The 18304-nt window shown below is 48.3% G+C and overlaps 1 protein-coding gene across 2 annotated transcripts; it reads right to left on the bottom strand.

Annotated features, from left to right (window-relative positions):
- Positions 1–280: 280 nt before the first annotated feature.
- Positions 281–15711, bottom strand: CALCOCO1 (calcium binding and coiled-coil domain 1; the record flags this gene model as incomplete). 2 transcript variants are annotated; one of them, XM_080705803.1, is made up of 14 exons in its annotated part: positions 281–458; positions 1401–1507; positions 2604–2803; positions 3005–3113; positions 3640–3735; positions 4174–4299; positions 4952–5206; positions 5599–5754; positions 8997–9087; positions 11431–11579; positions 11986–12144; positions 13881–14071; positions 15124–15226; positions 15556–15711. In XM_080705803.1, the coding sequence occupies 14 exons, from the start codon at positions 15709–15711 to the stop codon at positions 281–283; spliced, it is 2076 nt and encodes a 691-aa protein (XP_080561929.1). The 2 variants fall into 2 exon arrangements, with proteins under 2 accessions (XP_080561929.1, XP_080561930.1); XM_080705804.1 differs by lacking the exon at positions 5599–5754 and having other exon boundaries at positions 13881–13972.
- Between the last annotated feature and the right edge of the window lie 2593 nt (positions 15712–18304).

Genomic DNA, 18304 nt, shown 5'->3' with positions numbered 1-18304 from the left:
CCTCCACCCGGGTTCCTCCAAAACTGTTTTCAAGGGGTAAATTCAGCCATTGCCTCCAAGAAGGACCCCTACCTGGGATGAAGGAGCCAGGTGGTAGAGGATGAAGTCAGAAAGCTTGGGGTGAAAACAGGACACACAGGAGCTGTTCTTAGGAAACAGTATCATGGAGCCCAGTGTGATGGAAAACAGGCAAGAGTCCAGGTACATGTCTGTGCATGAATATGTATGTGTGCGTGTGTGTGTAAGTGTATATTTGTGCGTATACTGGGGAGGGGTGAGATCACTCAAAGGTGAAAGGGTCCTGGGTGCTGAAAAAAAAGTGTCCATCCATGTGGTCCTCCAGGGCATCCTTGTCACTTTCAGCAGGGAAGCGCTCCTTGCAGATGGGACACTCCTTCCACGGTGGGGTGGCAGGGCCCCCAGTGCTGGCTTCTGACAGGGGACCCACCGTAAAGCCACTGAAGAGAGATGGAGGAGGAAAGGGTCAGTGCGCGCTCTGCCTTCTTGGCTTGCAGACCTCAGGGAGCAGGCCCGTGGGCCTGGGCCCCAGGCTTCTTGCTCCTAATGCAGCAGGCTCATGGTGCTATGGCACCTTTCTCCCCACAACATGGCTGCTTTCATTTTCCAGATCCCCCTAGCCTCTCTTCTTGAGGCCCTGCTGGCCTCTGTAATGCAGGGCCCATCCCCCAACCTCCTGCTCTCCTCCATCTCCTTCTGCTGCCTAATGAGGCTGAAAATGAGCCTGACATCGTCCTTCATCTTCCTGCTCCAGCTGAGAGGATGACAGCACCGCCCCTCCCTGCCCTGAGCCCCTCTCACATCCCGGCAGAGCTGGTGCTCAGATGATAAAATCTCTCTTCCCCACACTCTTGATCCAAGGAAGAAAAGGGAAGGCAGAAGGGGGCAATCTGATACCTGAACCCCCACCCTTGGAGAGTCCCTTCCCAAAGAGCTCCCCAGGGGGGTCAGGGGAGAGGGACAACATCTCAGGTGTAGCCAGACAGAGGCTGGATCCCAGTCTTCTTTTCACTCCTATCCCTGGGGGCCTTGGTCACCTCCCTTCCTCCCTTGAGGAGCCATGGTACCTACCTGGTGGTTGGGGAAGGGGAAGGGGCAGGAAAGAGGGGATGCAGGGCAATTTGGGCTCCACGGAAGATGGTGCTAGAACAACACAGAAGCCAGTTAAAGGCAAGGCCTCTGAGTGCGCTGCTAAGATAGGGGGAGTTTACCTGAAGTACCTGGGATATTCAGCACTGGGTAATTTTCTATGTGAACCACACCTGTATTTCCTTTTCTTGGCTGAGGCCAAGAAGAGGAGGTTGGGGCAGGTATGACTGCTGCATGGATGCCCTTCCCCACTGACCGCCCACCTCCCTCCTGGCCTGCCCTGTGGCTCTCACCTGGCCATGTCATAGAAGGTGCTGCCCAACTCAGGAAGCAGCAGGTTGGCCTCCTCACCCCCACTCTGCACAGCTGCCATCAGGACCGATTTCTCGTCTTCTGCCTCCTGGGCACCAAAGAGACAGAGCTGGGTTTAGAGTGATGTCCTAAAGTGGGGAAGCACACACTGGGACAGGTAAGGAGGAGAAGCCATGGTTGGGAGGAGCAGAGGGGAAGAGTGAGGCCGGAGACGTTCTAATGGGCGCTGGTGGATTAGAGGAGCAGGAACCAAAAGCAGCGAGGCCACTGGGCTGGGCTGGGTTTGGGGTGGCATCCAGTTGGTGGTCTTGAAGAGAGGATGGGTCTGCCTCCTCTCCCCTGAGAATAAAAGAGAGCCCTGAAGCTGGGTGTGGTGGCACATGCCTGTAATACCAGCGCTTGGGAGGCTGAAACAGGAGGATCGCAGTTCGTGGACAGACTCAGCTACTTAGTGAGGTCCCTGGCAACTCAGTGAGACCCTGTTTCAAAATAAAGAATAAAAATTAGGGCTGGGGGTGTAGCTTAGAGGTAAAATGTTCCTGGGTTCCACCCCCAGTATTGCAAAAAAAAAGGGGGGGATGGGGGTATAACTTGGATAGAAAGCTCCTGGGTTCAATCTCTAGTACCAAAAAATAAAAATAAAAATAAATAAATAAAAATAAAAGAGAGGGGGTGGTGCCGGGTGCGGTGGCACATGCTTGTAATCCCTGCACTTAGGAGGCTGAGACAGGAGGATCGCACAGGTTCAAAGCCAGCCTCAGCTACTTAGTGAGGCTCTGAGCAACTTAGTGAGACCCTGTTTCCAAACAAAATATAAAATAGGTCTGGGAGTACAGCCTGGAGGTAGAAAAGCCCCTGGGTTCCACCCCCAGTACAACACACAAACACACACACATACACACACACAAAAAAAAAAAAAAAAAAAAGAAAAAAGGGGGGGGAGGGAGAGAGAGAGGGAGAGAGAGAGCGCGCGTGTAAGCCCTGAAGGTTGGGGATGTAGCTCAGTGGCAGAGCACTTGTCTAGCATGCAAGAGGCCTTGGGTTTGACTGCCAGCAACACAAAAACAAAAGCAAAAAGCCAAGAGCCATGTATGGCACAGACTTCTTGCCTTGGGGGCCGGGGCTCTTGAGTGTGGCCCTGCCTGCTCTTTATTGCTTCTGCTCAGGCTCCCCTCACTGCTCACCGAGTCAGAGCTGCTGTCCTCAGCGGGCCCTGAGAGGTGGGGAGCGATGGGAGCTGGCTGGCTGATGACCACGAGGGGAGACGCCTCTCGGGGCCCGGTAGGAGAGGAGCCCGGGTCTCCACCCTCACACAGGCCATAAGGTGGGAGCCTCATGTCTTCTGGGGACTCATCCTCTGAGTCCGTGAGAGGCGCTGGGCAGCCTGTAGGAGAAGAGGCAGGCAGAGAAGAAGGATGCACTGTTAAGAGGACTGGGTCACCTTGTGAGGAGGACACTTTTAAACTAAATGAGGGTGGGGGGGCTGGAAAAGTAAAAGGCAAAATGTAGAAGGCAGAGGCAGCTCCTAGGGCAGGTAATGTTGGGGTGGAGGGGAAGAGGTGACCCGAGACCGGGGTGTACAGACTCAGCCCCGCAGTGGCCTCCTCATCCTCGGTAGCAGCGTCCTCGTTCCACTTCTCATCTGCCACCTTCTCCAGGCGGGCCTCCAGCTTTCTCATGTACTCTAGCAGTTCCTGGAGTTTGGAGGAAAGAGGCAGGTGCTAGAGGCTGTGAAGATGCCAAATCTTTGGCCTACACAGCCATTCCTCGGTCCAGACGAACTCCTTACTTCCAGGATCAGATGCCTTTACCATGGGGTGGAGTAGTGTAGGGTGGATTTCTGACCTGGGAGTCCTCCTTCACCCCTGCCATCCTCCCTGACCTGCCAACTCATCTAAGAAGAGCCAGGGTCCTCTTTTAGAGATTCCAGCTTTTTTTTTTTTTTTTTTTTTTTTGGTACTAGGGATTGAAGCCAGGGGAATTCTATCTCTGAGCTATACCCCCATCCCTATTTTATCTTTTATTTTGAAACAGGGCCTCACTATGTTGCAGAGAGCTTCACTAAGTTGCTGAGGCTGGCTGTGAACCTGGTGTCTCAGCTTCCTAAGTACTTGGGTTATAAGCATGCACTAAAAACTGGCTGAGATTCAAGAAGGTATAGAATTTGGAGTCCCCGGGTGCTCAGCTCTGGCATTCAGCAGCCCAAGTCGTGGTTCTCACCTGCTTCTCCACCTGTAGCTGCTCCTTTTCCTTCTGGAGCACGCGCAGGGCGGACCGCAGCTCTGTCAGCTCCCGCTTACTCTCGGACAACTGCACCTGAGTAGAAAGGGCCGAAGGAACCAGGAGCTTAGAATGGCCTTCAAGAACCTGGGCTCTGGGACTTGGTCCAACAGGCTAAAATCAGGGCTCCCACACCTTCACTCCAACACATACTGCTCTTCCTCTACAAGACCCCTGTCTTGGCCGTAGAGACTGGGCTTGAGTCCTGATCTCTGCCTTTTGAGTGTGGACTGGATGACTGCCATAGGCTGGGGTTCAGAGGATTGGGTCATACTAGAGGGACACTCTATAATCCTCCTAAGTCACCTCTACTAGGCCCACATGCATGCTCTGGCAGCAGAGAAGGACACTGCACATTCAAACAGATGAGGGCCAGGGGGTGTACCGCCCAACACAGAAGGGTGCACCTGAGCCTGCACCCAAGATCGACACCTCAAGACACAGGATGGGACCCGTGGTGGCCAGGTGCCTCACCAGGCTAGAATCCTTTTCCCGGGCCAGTTCAGTCTTAAACACTTGATTCTGGGTCCTCTCCTCCTGAACCGCCTTCTCCAGCCGAAGGATCTCGGCACTCAGCTTCAGGATCTTGTCCTTCTCGGCCTGGGGAACAGTGGAGAGGAGAACAGGAGGGCAGAGGTGAAGGACGGGGGATGCCAGCGGCAAGACCGTCCCTCACTGTGTCCCTTACTTTACTGAACTTCTGTTTTTGAGCAATTTCCCCTTCTTACCTTCTTCATTTCCTATATCCTGAATGCAGGTTAGGACATGACAGCAAAGTGCTGTGCTGATCGGGAAAGGGTATTATATCAGGGCCTATGCCTCCAAGGGTGAATGTTTTCTTTTTCTTAGGTCTGGGGATGGAACCCAGGGGCATTCGACCTCCGAGGTACACCTCCTGCCCTATTTATTTATTTTGAAACTGAGTCGCAGAGGGTCTAAGTAGCTGAGGCTGTCCGCGAACCACGATCCTCTGGTCTCAGCTTCCTGAATGCTGGGATTACAAGCATGCGCCACCACGCCCGGCTGGTGAATGTTTTCTTATCAGAGATGGTAACTAAGATGCTCCGGTGACTGAGCCCGGATATCCTGGTTAGGGCTGGGTCATGCCTAGAAAGCGTGCTCCCTCAAAGCCTCTCTGCACTCCTAGGTGCCCTAAGGTTCTCAATCCCTTCCAGAGAGCCTGACCACATGCAGGAGTCCCTACAGAGCTCAGGGCAGTGGCCACGAAACTGCCATGCCCCCATGCCCCTACCTCTACGCTCTGCAGCAGCCCTGCCCGCTCCTTGCTCCACTGGCACTTTTCCTCCTTCAGGTGCAGACTGAGCTCGGCCAACCTGCCGTTGACTTCAGCCACGTCCAGGCGGCTGCGGTGGAGCTCCGCTATGGTGCGGTCCCTGGCTCCCGCGGCGCTGGCCAACTCCTCTCCAAGAAGGGCAGCTTTCTGCTGGCTTGAGGCTGCCAGCTCCTGGGCCCCCCGCAGCTGTTCCTTCAGAGGCTCCAGCTCGACCTCAGGAGAAAGAAGATGGCAATCAGAGTCCCCTCTCCCCACCTCCTGCATCAGGTCTCAGGATTGTGTTGGTAGGCCACGTCTTTTCTTTTTTTGTATGTGTGGCACTAGGGATTGAACCCAGGGGCATTCGACCTCTGAGCTACACCCCCAGACTAATTTTATTTTTATTTTTATTTTTTTTATTTTTATTTTGAAACAGGGTCTTTCAAAATAAGAAGGTTGATGAGAGTCTCACTACTTGCTGAGGCTGTCCTTGAACTTGTGATCCTTTTGTCTCAGCCTCCCAAGTACTGAGACACCGGCTTTCTCCCTTCTCTCTAGACACCCAACTTTCCTACAACTAGTGTTGGACCTCTCACTGCTCTGGTTGCCTGGGGGCCTCCACTTACCACTCGCTGCTGCACCTGACCCAGGGTATCCTTCAACTGAGCCACCTTGTCCTTCAGTCGCTGGGTCTGAGCACCCTGTTCCTCTTGCCGGCCCCTGGCCTCCTGCAGTTCCAAATTTAAGCGATGGTTCTCCTGTTGTGCTATTTGGAGCTCAGCCTGATGGAAGTGGAAAATAGGAAGAACAGGGGTCTAAGTATTGGAGAGGCCAGGGAGAGGGTGACCTCTGCCATTGTGTAAGAGATCAAGGTCCCACTTCTTAGATTTAACACAAACTCAAATTGCTCAGTTCTTGCTAGCCCTGCTTGGGTTCTAAGTTCTGAGAAACTTTAACTTGAATAGTCTGGATCTCAACTCAAACAAGGTATCTAGTATCACAGCTGTGTGTGTGTGTGTGTGTGTGTGTGTGTGTGTGTGTGTGTGTGTTATTGGGGCTTGAACCCAAGGATGTTGTGCCTCTGGTATCTAGTGTCACAGCTGGGTGTGTATGTGTGTTAGTTATTGGGGATTGTGTGTGTGTGTGTGTGTGTGTGTGTGTGTGTGTGTGTTATTAGGGATTGAACCCAGGGATGTTTTGCCTCTGAGTTATACCTCCAGCCCTATTATTATTATTTGTGGTACTGGGGATGGAACCCAGGGGCATTCTACCTCCGAGCTACACCCCCAGCCCTATTTTTTATTCTTTATTTTGAAACAGGGTCTCACTGAGTTGCAAAGGGCCTAAGTAGCTGAGGCTGTCGTTGAACCACAATCCTCCTGTCTCAGCCTCCCAAATGCCTGGATTACAAGTGTGTGCCATGATGCCTGGATTATTATTTTTATTTTGAAACAGGGTCTCATTAAGTTACTAAGGGCCTTGCTAAATTGCTGAGGCTGGTCTTGAAACTATGATCCTCCTGTCTCAGCCTCCCGAGTCCTTGGATTACAGGTGTACGCCACCACACTCAGCTACAGCCTGGGGTCTTATATGTATGTGTCCCAGGTCCCACTTTTACCTTCCTACTTTGTGTGTGTGTGTGTGTGTGTGTGTGTGTGTGTGTGTGTGTGTGTGTTACTAGGAATCAAATCCAGGACCTGGGACATGCTAGGCAAATGCTCTACCACTGAGCTACAGCCCCAAACCTTTCCTTTTTATTTTATATTGTGACAAGGTTTTGCTAAGTTGCCCAGGCTGGCCTCAAACTTTCAATCCTCTGGCCTCAGCATCTCTAGTATCTGGGATTATGAGTGTGTACCACCAGGGCCAGCCCTATTTTTCCTCTTAAATCAAAACTCAGTCTGGATATCCTGTAGGCCTTTTAAACGCAGCATATTTTACCTCTCACCTTAGTTTTTTTTTTTTTTTTTTTACTTCTACTTCTGTCTCAGGTACTCACAAGTTCCCATGTCACCCAGGCTGGACACTTTGGTGCCATGCTTTGCTCTGTTCTCTCCCTCGCTGCCCACAGAAAAGCCTATTTCTTCTCCATCCTTTATCTTGGTCACAGCCATTTTCTCTTTTCTGTTACTACCATGACACATTAGCTCAGGTTCTTTTTGTTTCTTGGATGGATGAGTAACCTCATAACTCACTTATTTTTCACAAGGCAACCAGATTAATCTTCTTCAAGTATGTTTTTTTATTGTGCGTGTTTCTGTGGTACTGGGGATTGAACCCAGAAGGATTCTACCTCCAAGCTACATCCCCATCCCTATCTTACTTTTTATTTGGAAACGGGGCCTCACTAAGTTGCTGAGGCTGGCCGCAAAACCGCGATCCCCCATCTCAGTCTCCCAAATGCTGGGATTACAAGCGTGCACCACCGTGCCCAACATTTAAGTACGCTTTTTAAGTACATGTCACCTCTGCTTGAAAATCATCGGTGTTTCTCACTGCTTAAAGAATAAAGACAAAACTCAAGATACTTCACAGTCTGACCTATGCCGTATCCTAAATACATTCACCTGCCCTGAGTATCCTGAGAAAAATTGTTAAATTTTTCTCTGCCCTAGAATGGCCTCCTTTTCATCTGTCTACTCAAATTCCATTTATTTTTCAGAGTCTTCAAACCATCTTACACAGGGCCCAGGGTTCTGAGAAAGCAACTGAGAAGTTCTACAAATATTTGATTTGAACTTGTTCTAATTTTTCTTTTTTATAGTGCTGAGGCTGAAACCCAGGGCTTTGTGCATTTTGGCAAGCACTCTACCCCTGAGTTGTATCCCAGCCCAAACTTGTTCTAACTTATTAAAAATTAGGTAAAAAGCTGGGCATGGTGGCACATGCTTGTAATCCCAGTACTTGGGAGGCTGAGATAGGAAGAGCCCAGGTTCGAGGCCAGCCTCAGCAATTTAGTGAGACCCTTGGCAATTTAGCAAGACACCGTTTTAAAATAACAATTAAAAAAGGGCTGGAGAAGTGTAGCTTGTAAGTAGAATGCCCCTGGATTAAAAAAAAAAAGAATTTATAACCAAAATAATACATAGAAATACATTAGCTGCTAAAACTACCAAAACAGTCACTCATAATCTCTAATTTCAAAGTTTGGTATCCATCAAAATTGTTTAATTGCTTTAATTACCCTACAAGTAAGTGTTATATATTTGAATTCATAAAAATAAATTTGTGGTAATAAGATATTGCTTTTATTTGTTCACTGAGGTGTCACATAAGATATACAACTTCACTAGGCGAGGGGAAGAAAGAGCTCTGCAGCTAAACAAAAAAAGGTCTGGTAGTACTAGGCTAGTTAATAACCTCTTTAAGTCTCTTTCTCCCTCCCTTTTTCATTACTAGTGATTGAACCAGGATGCGCTACCAGGGAGCTACATCCCCAGCCCTTTTTTTTTTAATTTTTGGAGACAAGTTGCCAAGGCTTGTTTAGACTTCCTATTCTCCTGCCTCAGTCTTCAGAGTCATGGGATCACAAGTATGTGTCATAGCACTCAACCTTTTCTAATGATTCTGAGATGTGTTCTTGTCCGCTCCTCTGGAGCCCCACAATACTGTGTCCAACTTCTCCTGTGACACTTCCTACATTCCACTTTGACTAATCCTGGTTTGAGTGTAAGTAGTGTGTTCTGCAGTAGAGAGCACACAGGTTTTAACTTTTTTTTTGTTTGCTTTTTTTTTTTGGTACTGGGGATTAAACCCAGAGGCATTCTACCTTCGGGCAACACCCTCAGCCTGATTTTATTTCTTATTTGCAATCAGGGTCTTGCTACATTGATAAAAAGTTTCACTACTTGCTGAGGCTGTCTTCGAACCTGTGATCCTCCTATCTCAGCCTCTCAAGTACAGGTATGACAGGTGTGCACCACCACGTCCTGCCCAGTTTTTACATTTTTATCATGGCGCTCTAAATGAACTCGGTTAGGCTGGCTGGACAACTGAGAAAGCAAAGCGGCTCTGAGCTCCTTACCTCGCTTTGTTCCTTGTCTGCTTGGACTTCCTTCAACTGCCCCAGGAGCTTCTCTTGTTCCCGGGTCAGGGCCTTCACAGCATCTCTAACCCTATGCATAGGGGACAACATGTCTGATCATTTGGCTACCCAGAGAAGAACTCAAGATTTCTGTCCTGTGCTTTTCTGCCACTAGGCCAGGCCTTCACTTGGCTTTAGGATGTGCAAAGCTCCAAACCAGGGTTCTAAACCCCAAGAACCTAAAATTCCTGGCTCTTGAGCATAATTTAAAAATAAACCATTTTCTTTTCTGTTTAAGTTTCTTTTCTTTTCTTTTTTTTTTTTTTTTTTTGCAGGTCTGGGGATGGAACTCAGGGGCATTCGACCTCCAAGCTACACCCCCTGCCCTATCTTTTATTCTTTATTTTGAAACAGGGTCTCCCTGAGTTGTAAAAGGCCTCACTAAGTAGCTGAGGCTGTCCATGAACTGCGATCCTCCTGTCTCAGCCTCTTGAATGCTGGCGTTACAAGCGTGCACCACCACGCCTGGCTTAAGTTTCATTTTTAAGTACTGTCCTACTGATGGCTTCTTGGCTATTTCACTCAATCAAGAGAGTAGAATCCAGTCGTTTCTAGATCAGGAGCTGTCAGTAATGATTACTTTGCTCTACATCAGCAGTTGACAGGCTTCTTCTATAAAAGGCCTGATAGTCAATATTTTAGGCTTTGCAGGCCATGTGGTCTCTGTGGCAACTACTCAACTCTGTCGTTCTATGAAAGCTGTCATAGAGAGTAAGTAAATGAATGAGCACGGTGTCTCAATAAAACTTGACTTACAAACATAAGGATTTAAATTTCATGTTAATTCTCACATCAAATATTATACTTTAAAAATCTGTTCTTTAACTATTAAAACATGTAAAACTTCATTCTTACCTGTGGGCTCTATAAAAACAGGTGGTAGGCTAGATTTGGTGTGTGGATCACAGTCTGCTAACCCTAACACCCCTAGACTAGATAGTCCCTAAGAACATAGATATCTAGTGTCTCCCTAAGAAAATATATATAGTGTCTCTCTAAGAAAAAAAAATATTTTTTGTGGTACTGGGGATTGAAGTCAAGGTCATTCTACCCCTGAGTTACACATCTCTTTTTATATTTTCCTTTGAAAGAGGGTCTTGTCAGGTTGCAGAGGCTGGTCTTTAACCCCTGACCCTCCTGTTTTAGCATCCAATTGATTACAGGAGTAACTGATTACATGCCTGGCTAGACTAGTATATCCTACAGAAGTCACTCAGATCTATTCACTTATTATTCTGGGCCTTGGGTGGGCAGAGCATCTCTTTTCTTTTTCTTTCTTTTCTTTTCTTTCTCCCTCCTTCCTTCCTTCCTTCCTTCCTTCCTTTCTTTCTTTCTTTCTTTCTTTCTTTCTTTCTTTCTTTCTTTCTTTCTTTCGGTGGTATTGGGGTTCCTGGAAACCCTTCTACCTCCAGGCTAAACTCCCAGACAACTATTTTTTAATATATTTTTATTTGGAAACAGGGTCTCTTAAGCCAGTGAGGCTGGCTTCGAACCTGCGCGATCCTCCTGTCTCCTGCCTCCCAAGTGAGGGGATTACAAATGTGTGCTACCATGCCCGGCTCTCTTTTCTTTAAAGAATGAAAAAATCAAATCTACCAATACTTGAAAAAATTATCACATTTGATGAATAAAAAAAAGCTGGAGTATTTAACCTGGTAAAAATTTGTAGGGTGGGCATGAGAAGTGATCAGTATTTATGCTATTTGGTAGAAGTAACAGTTTTATTTTATTTTTTTGGTGGTACTGGGGGTGGAACCCAGAGGCTTTCTACCTCCGGGCTATACTCCCAGAACTTTTTTTTTTATATTTTATTTGGAAACAGGGTCTCACTAAGTTGCTGAAAGCTGGCTTCGAACCCGTGTGATCCTCCTGTCTCAGCCTCCCAAGCATGGGGATTACAAGCGTGCGCCACCATGCCCGGCAAAGTAACAGTTTTAAATTATGACTTATACCTTTTTCCAGGGGAAAGATTCCATAACACTCCTGGACCACCAGCTCTAACATTTCTCAAGAATGAGAACAAAGTCTAATCATATCTTTCCTGTAATAAAATTTGAAATCCATCCTTTCTTATCTTTCATTGACTGTCCTATCCTCTTCTTCCAAATCCTCTACTCCTAGCTTATTGAGCTTTTGCTGCACAATACATAGTAACTATGATTATTTCTGAAGGTGATGAATACAGAACAGCATTAGGAAAGACAAGAGAGTTGGAGGAAAGAGATTCCCAGTAGTTGAAACACCCTGAGTAAGAATGAGAAGGGAGAGAGCAACAGGAAGATACAGAACACATCTGCTTGTTGAAACTGGAGGCTGGTGTGTGGGAGGTCCCAGGAAAGGAAGGGCAGCGACGACGGGTGGGGAGGTGCCTCACCTGTCCAGCTCCACCTCCTTCATCAGCACTTTCTCACTGATGGTCTGGATGTCATCCTCCAGCTCCAGGATGCGTGCCACATGGTCTCCCTGTTGCCGACTCAGGATGTCCCTCTCTTCTGTGAGCTCCCCATGGGACCGGGAAAGCCCCTGGAATTAAGGTCCCACAGAAGAGGGAGGCTGAGACTAATCTCTCGAAGAGCAAGACAAAGGCTTAGGAGGAGCACACCAGCGTTGGACCATGCCCACCTTCACCCCATCACTGTCCTTGAAAAAGAAACTGTACAGAGATGTTCCCTTACCTGGGAATATACCCATTACCGCCTTACTCCAGTAGTCCCATGTTCAAAGAACTGTCTCATCCCAAATTTGAGACAAGTCCTTGTTGGATCAAGTCTAATCCCACTTGTTACCCCTTACACCTATTTTTTTGATGCCAGACCATCTTAAAAGCCCACTAATTGCTCCTCTTTTTTGTCTTCACTGGGTTCCAATTCTGGGCACTGGGTGAGCAGGCAGGCCCTGTCCCTGGTCCCTGACCGGGCCCAGCTCTCACCTTGTACTGCTCTGCCAGCTCCGCGTGCTCCTGCCTGGCAGTTGCCAGGGCCGTCTCTAGCTCCTGCACCCGGCTCCTCAGCTCTGTCACCTGCCCCTCCAGCTGCAGCTTCAGCTGCATCAGGTCATTCCGCTCCTGCTGGCTCTCATCCAGCTGGTTCTACAGGGGGCAGGATGAGAAGAGGGTGTGCCTGGGAGGCACCCGTTCTATGGCCCCTGTCCCCTGCACTCTGCAGATGCTGTCAGTGAGGTCCATAAGGGGCGAGTGGGGGAGGCCTGGTTGTGCTGCAGCATCCTTGCCTGCTACAGCACTCATGTGATATCCTCTTACCTTCCCACACCAGGTCCTGCACCTCCCTCACACAGCAGCAGCAGGAATGCCTTCTCTGGCATGAGAAACAAGGGAGGTGTCCCCTAAGTTCTGGAGTTGGACATACTTGGGCCAAACTCCAATACAATGTGTGTGTGTGTGTGTGTCTGTGGTACCGGGAACGGAAGTCAGGGGCATTCTACCTCCAAGCTACACCCCATCCTCATTTTTTATTCTTTATTTTAAAACAGGGTCTCACTGAGTTGCAAAGGGCCTCACTAAGTACCTGAGGCTGTCTGCAAACCGTGATCCCCCTGTCTCAGCCTCCCAAATGCCAGGATTACAAGCGTGTGCTACCACGCCCAGCTCCAATACAATTTTTACTAGCTGTGTGACTCTGAACAAGTTACTGAACTCCTATGAGTCTCTGTACTCATCTGTGACCCCTTAGTCTGGGTTGCTGTGAGGTTTAAATAAGAATAATGAAACCAGGCGTGGTGGCACACGCTTGTAACCCCCGCGCTTGGGAGGCAGAGATAGGAGGATTGCGCAGGTTCGAAGCCAGCCTGGCTGGCTTATGAGACCCTGTGTCCAAATAAAATATAAAAATAGGTCTGGGAGTGTAGCCCGGAGGTAGAAGGTTTCCAGGAACCCCAGTACCGCCGAAAAAGAAAGAATAATTAATATAACCAGGCATGGTGGCCCATGCCTGTAAATCTCAGTACTTGGGAGGTTGAGACAGGAAGACCACAGGTTCAAGGACAGACTCAGCAACACGGTGAGACTTTCAGCAACCTAATGAGACGCTGTTTCAAAACAAAAAATTATAAAAAATGGCTGGGGGTATAGCTTGGAGGTAGAGTGTCAGTGGGTTGAATTCCTAGTACCACAAAAAGAATAATAAATGTGAAACTAGAATACTAAGTATGAGCTCACAATTCTCTGGCTTAGGGTGAAAATATCATCCTATTTTTTATCCATTTTTGTGGGACTAGGGCTTGAACCCAGGGGCATTCTACCTCTAACCTACACCTCCAGCCCTATTTTTTATTCTTTATTTTGAAATAGGGTCTTGCTAAGTTGTGGAGGGCCTCACTAAATAGGTGAGGCTGGCTGCAAACCTTAGATCCTCCTGTTTTAGCCTCTCAAGTACTGGGATTACAAGCATACACTATCATGCCTGGCTTATGTGGTCAGCACCTCTGGTACGACAGATATGGGCCCTATTTGCTTCCAGTCCTTACCTGCCAGGGTAAGTCCTTACCTGCCAGGGAGACAGGTCTCATCTTCCCTGCCTCCCAGTGGTCCCTGGAGTAGCTGCCTTCCACCCCTTGGGTTTTCCTCTAGGGTCTAGGGCAGGATGTAGTGCTCAGAGGGAGGTTCAAAGAGTTCTTAGGAGATCCTGAGCTACACTTATCTGTGGGCAGCTCACTTTCCTGCCCCATGTGTCCATGTCTATGTCAAAGTTGAGACTTGACAGCAGACTTTGGATAACTCCCAGTGAGATGTCCAGTTGGGGCTACATGTGGATCTTGGCACTCCCAATAGGTGTGGGAGTGGGAAGAAGCCTGATGATCTTTCCTCACCTGTAGCACAGTGGCCTTGGGGACAACTAGCAGGATGTCAGAACCGCCATCAGCCTCCTCCAGGGTCACCAGCTCATCCATGGGCCTTGGCTCTCGGAACTGGAAAGGGGGGCTCTGTCCGCACACCCGGCCCTGGCGGTTCACGTATCGGAACTGGTAGAGCTGGGCTCCTGGTTTGGGCAGGTAGCTGGCTGTGGGGAAAAGATTGGATCCAAGACCCCAATATGATCTCAGGTACTCAAGTACTCACACGTACCTTTTCCCCTAGTGCAACGCATTTTCCATTGTCCTTGGCTCTGGTCCTTTGCTCCTATTCCATATACTATTTCTCTCCTCTCCACTTCCCACAGGCTACTTATCTTCCCTGGGATACTCTCTTTCCTCTCCTTCTCAAACTCACTGTTTTGCCATCATCACAGTAATGCTAGTTGCCATTTGAGTGCCCACCACATACCAACCCTTCGATGAACAGTTTTCATATTGTCCCTCTAATCCAGGGATCCCATTTTAAGATAACAAATACAGAGAGGCCAAACAGACTGCAACTATGAGAGCTGAGATATAAACCTAGGTCTTTCAGAGTCTTATGACCACCCACTTCTCAATATATGATGCTACTGCACTCCTTCCCTACAACCTAGCTCCATCAGAAGAGTTCCTCCTTCTTTGGGTAGGTGGTAGGACCAGATGCCCTTTAAAGATTCTTCTGTTTCAAAGTCTCTGGTTCTATAATAATTCCATGTTTCTATATCTGCTGAGCCCTGTTGGATATATTCTCCTTAGATTTTTTTTTCCTTTGAGATGGGGTTTTACTATGTTGCCCAGGTTGACCACCTTAAACTCCTGAGCCTTATCAATCCCTCTGTCTTAGCCTCCCAAGTATCTTTGACTATAGGCATGCAATACTATTTTTCTTTTGGTACTGGGGATTGAACCCAGGGGCATTCTATCACTGAGCTATACCCCCAACCCTTTTTATTTTGAAATGGGGGTCTCTCTAAGTTGCTGAGTATCATGCTAAGTTGCTGAGGCTGCCCTCAAACTTGTGGTCCTCCTGTCTCAGCCTCCCAAGTACTGGGATTATAGGTGTGTGCCACCATGCTTGTCTTGCCTGGCTCTTATTGTAGTCATTTGCATTCACTTTTCCTTGTACTCTGTGCTTTTTCTGTTAAGAGCCCACTACCTTTATTCAAACTTGGATTCCCTTGGCTCTTCCCTCCCAGTTTTCCATCTTCCCTTGTACCTTGGAACTGGACACTGGCGTGGATAGGGGAACCATCCGTTGTACTTTCGGGCACCGAAGACCACACAAATGTGTGGTAGTCACGAACACAGGCAGCTTCCACCTGTGAAAGCCCAAGGTGGGAGAAGCGTGTAATGATGGTGTAATCACCATCTATGGATGGCAGAGGGATAGAACAAGAGAGCAGGCTGGTGCTGCAGTGGCAAGGATGATGAGAGACAAGGAAATTGGGGGACACTACCATGTCAGGAGAGAGCGAGGCTAAGATGGGGACAAGATGAGTTTTGCTTATACAGATGGTCTCTGTCATCTGTGACATCATTCTCCCTTCTTTCCTATTAGCTCAGGTTGAGAATCCAAGAATCTAGGCATTTCCCTATTCCAATCAACCCAAGTCCCACAAACCTGAGCACAAAGGGGTTTCACGAATACCTTAAAAATGCCAATCCAGTCACTGGCACTGGGCATGGTGCCTGGCGGTAGGGTGTAGTGACATTCCACCTTGGTGTTGGGGATGTAGGTCCGTGCTACATTCAGAAAGTTGACTCCACCCCGGGACACTGCCCGGCTTACTGATGATTCTTCCATCCTGCCTTCAAGATATCTGTCCTCCTATGAAAGAAAGGTTGATGTCCTGAAGTCTCTCTACCTGCTTCCCTCAACTCCATACCCACCTCAACAGCCCCTGTCACTATACCTGGAGATGATGGCATACCTGAAGATTACAGGACTTTTTAAAGGCATTACACTTAGTCTCTAGACAGAGATTCTCAAACTTATTGGGCCACCCCCCCCTTTTATAGAAAAAATTACCCAGAGCCCCCTGGATCCTTTCATCATCCCCTTATTTGTATTAAACACTCCCACATGCACCTGAGGCTACTCACACCCCCCCTATTGTTCCAGCATCTCCCCCCCACCCAGGTATCACACTGGCTTTGAGAATCTATGTTCTAGGAATTGGTCTGGCCTTCCAATTCAGCCCCTACCCAGTGTCATGCGGTACCCTCTCTGGCTCATACGCCCTTCCTAGAGTTTGTCTTTCCCTAATTTCTTCTTCCTTTTCACTGCCTCACTGACAAGTCTCAGCCCAGGCTCTGTCCCCTTAGTCCCTCCATTTTGGCTCTTAACTTCCTTGAGTATTCCACCAAATTCTCCAGTCTCCATTTCTCATCCCATCTCTGACACCTTCTGGCTTTTGAACTCAAAATCCAAATGATGTGTAGAGCCCTCTCATTCTGAGCAGGTCTTCTTACCTACTCCTGGGCTTGTTGACTCAACTGTACCTAAGAGCAAATTATGACACCTGAAAGAAGCAGTTAATCTCTAAAGGGAATAGTTGAGTCTTCAGAGCTAGAATATGGCTGAGGCAGGGGGCAGTGTAATCCTAGCCCCTGATCACTCAGTCTATTCCTTCTCTGAACCATCTACCCCTATTAATTACAGAAAAGCAGAAAGCTTTAGCTCTCATCTAAAAAACACTGGAAAGGGGAGGATATAAGGAAAGACAGGTTCTGTCCCTCAACTTCATTATTCCAGGAAGTCAAGAATTCTGGAGGCGGTAGCTTCAAGGGTGGAGTGAAACAGTCAGCAGGAACGTGGTGGTGTGGGGAGATGGAATGTGGGGGCTTGGAGCCATAAAGCCTCAACCTTGGGCAAGGAATAGACTAAAAATAGGAAGTAAGGGGCTTTGAGAAGGCGAAATGTATATTTAATGTTGAGAAAGGGAAGATAGTTAAAAAAGAACCTAACATTCATATTTCCAGATTTTGCCTGGAGCAGGACTAGAAAACTACTGGTTTGACTGGATGTTAATCCAGCTCTAATATTTCCCTCCCCATTTTCTTTCAGCGTCTCTTAAAACTCAAACCTAAGTGCCTGTATCCTGCTGTCTGCTTGGTTGAAAACATACTACAGCATGTGGTTGGGAGGAAGGGATGTTCCAAGTTAGTTGTGCAGAGTTCTCTGGGAACTATGGGAGTGGGGTAAGGAAAGATAATAATAACAATCAAGAGAACTCCTCAGTCCAGAGCTGTGAGCTGGCCCTCTTCTCATCTCTCCTCTCCAGCCCACTCATCTGCCTCCTGTGTCAGCTGCAGCTGATGCATCCAATGGCTACATCACCATTGGTCATGTGCACACCCCCAAATATCACAAAACTATATCATCCCCAAAGGGGTTTGGGGTGGCTTTAAAAGAAAACAAAGTTAGTAGAGAAGGAAAAGTGGACTAGTGATAAAAAAAAAGAAGCAAATTTTCTTTCTAAAATAGAGACTGACTTGAAGACAGAGGTTTCTTTGGATTTTAACCTCTGAAAAATCTCTGGTTAAAACTAGTCTATATTTTCCTCAATTCTTCCGGGGAGAGAAGGAGCCTTAATGGTCACCGAAAATCTATGCTTGGGGAACCTCCAAATACTCCCCACAAAGAAAATCCGTAACAGCTGCCAACATTCTTCATGCCCGAAAGTTCTGGGAACCTACAGTGTATGTGGCCAGATTCAGATGCTCACGCGGTGTGTGTATGTGTCCCATCCCTCCACTCTGAAGGGCCCTAGAGTTTCTTGACATTCCACAACTTGGAAGTTTCCCCCCTAGAGATTCTGCGTAGTAAAGGCCTCTGGACTGGGGCGAGGGAGGGAAGGTTTTGTGAGGGACAAGTCTTGCCTGAAAGAGAATAATCAAAGATTTCGGTCCCCTCAAATTCCCCGAATCGTCTCAAGCTTTCCAGAGAAAGCCTGAGAAGAAAGTGAGGACGATGAGGCCGCCCCCCCCCTACTCCGGGGGCCCCTGGAAACCAAGAGCACCCAAAAACGTGGGGGTGGCTTCTCCAGTATGTAAAGTATTAAAACCCGAACGCTCCTGAATCCCCTTTCTACAGTTCCCTTAGGTTACCCTTTCCCAGACCGGTAAGTGGGGTGATTCTCTCCGTAAGACCACCCTCCTTAATTAGGCCAAGTTTCTTACCCCACAGACGATCAGCTGTTCCCCTCACCTTTCACCAACAACAAAAACAGCATTCCGACTTCTGGAGGGGCGGGGGAAGAGCGGGCGCGAGGCCTTCTGGGGCTTGTGGTTCTCCCGTGGCGGCTGGTGCGCAGCGTGCGGCCCGCAGCACTACGCCTCCCAGGATGCTGCGCGTGAGGGGCGGAGCCGAGGGCGGCGCGGCGATCTGAGCGCGG

This window comes from Muscardinus avellanarius (assembly GCF_963383645.1).
Source record: "Muscardinus avellanarius genome assembly, chromosome: 11".
In the NCBI taxonomy this organism is placed as follows: Eukaryota; Metazoa; Chordata; class Mammalia; order Rodentia; family Gliridae; genus Muscardinus; species Muscardinus avellanarius.
Note: the sequence above shows the minus strand (reverse complement) of the source record. Positions and strands in the feature narration are given on the sequence as shown.